The 5,340-nt window shown below is 37.0% G+C and overlaps 1 protein-coding gene across 1 annotated transcript in view; it reads left to right on the forward strand.

Annotated features, from left to right (window-relative positions):
* LOC106527107 (myosin heavy chain, fast skeletal muscle) overlaps window positions 1-2,837 on the forward strand; it is an 11,515-nt gene extending 8,678 nt beyond the window's left edge. Inside the window, exons 25-35 of the mRNA XM_014021875.1 lie at window positions 4-141; window positions 307-472; window positions 579-703; window positions 811-1,119; window positions 1,200-1,403; window positions 1,486-1,611; window positions 1,715-1,885; window positions 2,016-2,120; window positions 2,217-2,312; window positions 2,466-2,597; window positions 2,721-2,837. Coding sequence (XP_013877329.1) covers window positions 4-141; window positions 307-472; window positions 579-703; window positions 811-1,119; window positions 1,200-1,403; window positions 1,486-1,611; window positions 1,715-1,885; window positions 2,016-2,120; window positions 2,217-2,312; window positions 2,466-2,597; window positions 2,721-2,738 — 1,590 coding nt within the window. The 3' untranslated portion in view covers window positions 2,739-2,837. The remainder of the gene's footprint in view (window positions 1-3; window positions 142-306; window positions 473-578; window positions 704-810; window positions 1,120-1,199; window positions 1,404-1,485; window positions 1,612-1,714; window positions 1,886-2,015; window positions 2,121-2,216; window positions 2,313-2,465; window positions 2,598-2,720) is intronic.
* Window positions 2,838-5,340: the final 2,503 nt, after the last annotated feature.

Consider the following 5,340-nt stretch of genomic DNA (forward strand, 5'->3'; position numbering starts at 1 on the left):
GAGGCTGTGAACTCCAAGTGTGCCTCTTTGGAGAAGACCAAGCAGAGACTGCAGGGTGAGGTGGAGGATCTTATGATTGATGTGGAGAGAGCTAATGCTCTGGCTGCCAACCTTGACAAGAAGCAGAGGAACTTTGACAAGGTAAAATGTTATTCTGATCATTTAAAATACTAATAATTGAGGAAGTGTTTGCTTATATGAAATGTTCATAAATGTTCATAAATTATGTTCATTTGAAAAATTTTTAATAGGCTAATAGGTGTTTAAAACGAAAGCTTCTCATTTACTCAATCAATGCAAAACTAGGTCCTGGCAGAATGGAAGCAGAAGTATGAGGAGAGCCAGGCTGAGCTGGAGGGAGCCCAAAAGGAGGCTCGTTCTCTGAGCACTGAGCTGTTCAAGATGAAGAACTCTTATGAGGAGGCCCTGGATCAGCTGGAGACCCTAAAGAGGGAGAACAAAAACCTGCAGCGTATGTCAATCTTCAAAAAGACATGCAATACGTTTACCATGTGGATTATCTGAGTATTGTAATGGTGTTAAGTAAAAGCTATAATTTTATGTTTTTTGCTCTGTAGAGGAGATYTCAGATCTGACTGAACAGATTGGTGAGACTGGAAAGACCATTCATGAGCTGGAGAAAGCCAAAAAGACTGTGGAGACAGAGAAATCTGAAATTCAGTCTGCACTGGAGGAAGCTGAGGTAAAAACTCAAGCTTCATTTATCAAACAAATAATTACAATATTGAAAACACTTGCATGTCTTTATATTAGCAAAAGTTAACGTTGATGTCTGTTTATTATTTTCAGGGCACTCTGGAGCACGAGGAGGCCAAGATTCTCCGTGTCCAGCTTGAGCTCAACCAGGTCAAGAGTGAGATTGACAGRAAGCTGGCTGAGAAGGATGAGGAAATGGAGCAGATCAAGAGAAACAGCCAGAGGGTGATTGACTCCATGCAGAGCACTCTTGATGCTGAGGTCAGGAGCAGGAATGATGCCCTGAGAGTCAAGAAGAAGATGGAGGGAGACCTGAATGAGATGGAGATTCAGCTGAGCCATGCCAACAGGCAGGCTGCTGAGGCCCAGAAACAACTGAGGAATGTTCAGGGACAGCTCAAGGTGAGCTYTGCTTACTGTGATAWTTAAATACAATAGTTTCAGAATAAAAACATTCTYTCTGACTCTTGGTTTGTTGTTAGGATGCCCAACTGCACCTTGATGATGCTCTTAGAGGACAGGAGGAYATGAAGGAGCAGGTTGCCATGGTGGAGCGCAGGAATGGTCTGATGTTGGCTGAGATTGAGGAGCTGAGAGCTGCTCTGGAACAGACAGAGAGATCACGAAAAGTGGCTGAGCAGGAGTTGGTTGATGCCAGTGAGCGTGTTGGACTGCTTCACTCTCAGGTTGGGTTTTCCTAGTTTGCATGAACTGATAGGTATCAAAGATATAACAAATGAATACTCAACAAGTTCTACTTTTTTTAAGAACACCAGCCTTATAAACACCAAGAAGAAGCTGGAGGCTGATCTTGTCCAGGTTCAGGGTGAGGTGGAAGATGCAGTTCAGGAAGCAAGAAACGCTGAGGAGAAAGCCAAGAAAGCCATCACTGATGTGAGCTTACTTTTCAGAAACTTCTTAACAAGTGTCACTTTTGAGTTTAAGAACTTAAATGGTTTTCTATTTAATTATAATGAAAAATCATTTCTTATTTTAGGCTGCCATGATGGCTGAGGAGCTGAAGAAGGAGCAGGACACCAGTGCTCACTTGGAGAGGATGAAGAAGAACCTGGAGGTCACTGTTAAGGACCTGCAGCACCGTCTGGATGAGGCCGAGAACCTCGCCATGAAGGGTGGCAAGAAGCAGCTTCAGAAACTGGAGCACAGGGTATGGACTTAAACAAAATGTGTCTTTAATCCTACCAAATAATCATAGTAATTATTTTTAAAGAACAAAATCTGCAAAACATCACTGTTTATAAAATAAAGCTGATTTATTTTTTATTGTCATTTTGCAGGTGCGTGAACTAGAAGCTGAAGTTGAAACTGAGCAGAAACGTGGAGCTGATGCTGTTAAAGGAGTCCGCAAATATGAGAGGAGAGTGAAGGAGCTGACCTACCAGGTAAAATCCAGTATTAAAAACAACTACCAATAAGGAAAAGGCATTTTTAAATTTCTGTTGGTCGACACTTAATGATTCAAAACTTCACATGTGCAGACTGAGGAGGACAAGAAGAATTTGGTCAGACTTCAGGACCTGGTGGACAAGCTGCAGCTCAAAGTCAAGGCTTACAAGAGACAAGCTGAGGAGGCTGTAAGTGAAACATTTCACAATACTTGCTTTTTTATTTTACTATATTAGTAAACATATAAAATAAGAATAAACTATTATTCAATTTTATTTCAATATTATATTATATAATAGCTGTTTTTTTAATACTTCTGTATAACTTCAAATCTTTCACAGGAGGAGCAGGCCAACACCCACATGTCCAGGCTCAGGAAGGTCCAGCATGAGATGGAGGAGGCTCAGGAGCGTGCTGACATCGCTGAGTCCCAGGTCAACAAGCTCAGAGCCAAGAGCCGTGATGTTGGAAAGGTATTTTTCAATTTTGTTCAAGTATCGTCTGATGAATTTGTTTTTACATTATGACTCACCAGTAAATTTCCTAGATTTTACCTTTCACAAATGATAACTGATTTTCTTGCTCTTCTTTTCCAGTCGGACTCTGCAGAATAGGAGTCATCTTTCAGTCAAGTCCTTTCAATTGAGTTTATACAATATAAATTAGTTGTTTAAGGATCTTTTGTCGTAAAATAAAGATGATATTTGTCTTGATTTTCTTGATCACTTTTTTGTTGTCCAGCAACTTTGATGTCTCTAAATACCATATTGTCTAAGGTAAAGAAGYGATCTAAGCAATATTGTATTACTTTTAGAACAGGTGTTGGTGCATTAGTGTCTTAAAATCAATTTTCTCTTTCATGTTTAACATTTTCAGACCCTAAAATAGTCTAGACATTTTTCACTCCTATCTTCCAGTATTGGCTGACATGACATGGACATTTATTAGCACTCAGWGCAGATACAGTTAGTTTTATTCCTTCAGCTGTTTGATTGCTGATTTATAGCTTTGAATTATTTTATGCTATTGCAGATGCCCAAAATATATTTATTAAAAACATTAAAAATGATTTTAAAAACAATTTTCAAAATAAAGGGCAAAAAATGGAAAATGGAAATGTAATACATCTTTTCTCTCTCCAATGAATACATAAGGTGAATCAAATTCTGCTTAGTACACACAAATGTCTGAGTCCTTCCCTGCATCCAAGCAATGTTCTATTTGAGATGTCACAAGCAACAAACACTGTGTTGCCAAGTCATTCAAGACTATGACTCCTGGGGGAAAAAAAACTAAAGCTTGGCATGATCTTGGAATAGAATAGATGCCCCACACATGCTTGAAGTGACCTTTCATCCTCTCGCCTTGGTGGGCTTTTATGAAGCAGGGGTTCTTGGATTTCAAACAACTTTTGTGTCTCCCTAAAGGGAGTGTATGGTGACAAGAAAACTTTTTTGTGTAACACTATAGTGGAAAAAGAAATCCATACAGCAAATTCATAAAAGATGATTTTATTTCCTAAATCTGGATCCCAACTGTTTTATGGGCGAAATGAGGCTTTTATGTCAAACAATAGTAATTTATAATGTGCGTTCTAATCACATTTATATACTATGGAAATAATGCAAAGCAGCATGATGGTGTGGTGTTAAGTTCTGTGCCCAATTTTAATCTCAGCTGTGTCTTTTCTGTCTTCTCACAGTCTACAAACGTACATGTTGGATTAATTTGATTGCGGGGGTGGGGGGTGAGACAGATGATGGTGCACAGAGGTTCTGTGTGTTTCTGTGCTAGACTCTAGGAGCTCTGAAAAAGAGCAAATGGATATGGAAAGTAAAAAAAATTAAACAGAAAAACAAGGCACATGTATTAACTACAACACTGTAAAGGCAACACAAACTATTGCGGCAACTTTAGAGTAATATATTTCAGTTTACAACAACTAGTCGTAACTAAATTCAATGACCTATACATGGTTAGTATCAGTAGCAAAGATGCAGGAAAAAAGGTAGAAAATTTCTGCCTTAAGTTTCTATCCTCTCATGGCATGTGTTCCAAGATCAAACTAACAAATGGTTCTTAAAATGGAGAAAATTACACAATTTTTTCTTTAGTTCAAATTATTTTTTTTTCTAATTACCTAATAATATATGTATGTATATTTTTTGGTTGGACAATTTGACTCAAAAAACTATATTATAATTAAAAATGTAGAAGAAACTGGGACCATTTAAATAAGCTTTTCAACAGTTGCTAGCCTTGATCAAATGTTACATCCACATTAAGTTCATTTTGACTAGAGGTGAAACTTATTTTGGACTAGATCACAGGCCAAATGCCAACTGTTTTCATCTCCATATAGGGGGACACATTTTGGTGACTGAACCTTTATGGGTAATACCTCATATTTATTTTATTACAAGAATTTGAAATGTGCTGGCATCTTGTAACTAGAGACTAAAAACATTTGGGGTCATTCCCAAGTCAAAGCCCTGTACATGCAAGTGAAAGAGATCATAAAATTAATATTGTGAAGTCATACCTATTAATAAAGTGATTTAATTTCAATTTATTGCATTTATTTATAAGAGCTCAAAACTTCATAGACACATTAAAAATTTTTCCAGTGTTACTGACAAACTGTACACAAAATATGAAGTTCTTCATAATATTAGTTTTGTTATTATTTTTTCCCGTAACAATATAATAAGATTTTTTCCCCAAAAAATTAACTGCAATCTTTGACTTTATATTTAACATGAATATTGTTGCAATGATGCTCTAATATTAGTGCCATTTCTGGATGAACTTTCAGTCATGTCAAAACTCTCAAATGTGCAAATACCCTGCAACTGAATACCAAAGGGATTTGGACTTCTTTCCAAAGCCAAATCCTTGTGCTGCTCTTGACTTAAAATAAACTTTTTCACATACACTGAGTGTCTGAGTCTATTAAATTAATATCTATATTAAAATCACAAGCATACCATGGTCTAGACTTTTAGGAGTTTATTTCTCTTTTTTGGCCAACACTCCTGCATTACACATTGACAGTCTCCTAAAACAATTCCCCAACTTATTTTTTTTTAAGTTTTTCAGGAAACACAAAAATTTAACCAACATATAACATATGACATTTATTGATTTTTTTTAAATTAATTTGGCCCAAAAATGGCAGGTGGTCATTTTAGGAAGGTGATGGTATGAAGTCGATGG

The sequence above is a fragment of the Austrofundulus limnaeus genome, unplaced genomic scaffold (genome assembly GCF_001266775.1).
Source record: "Austrofundulus limnaeus strain Quisiro unplaced genomic scaffold, Austrofundulus_limnaeus-1.0 Scaffold4, whole genome shotgun sequence".
NCBI classification, from domain to species: Eukaryota; Metazoa; Chordata; class Actinopteri; order Cyprinodontiformes; family Rivulidae; genus Austrofundulus; species Austrofundulus limnaeus.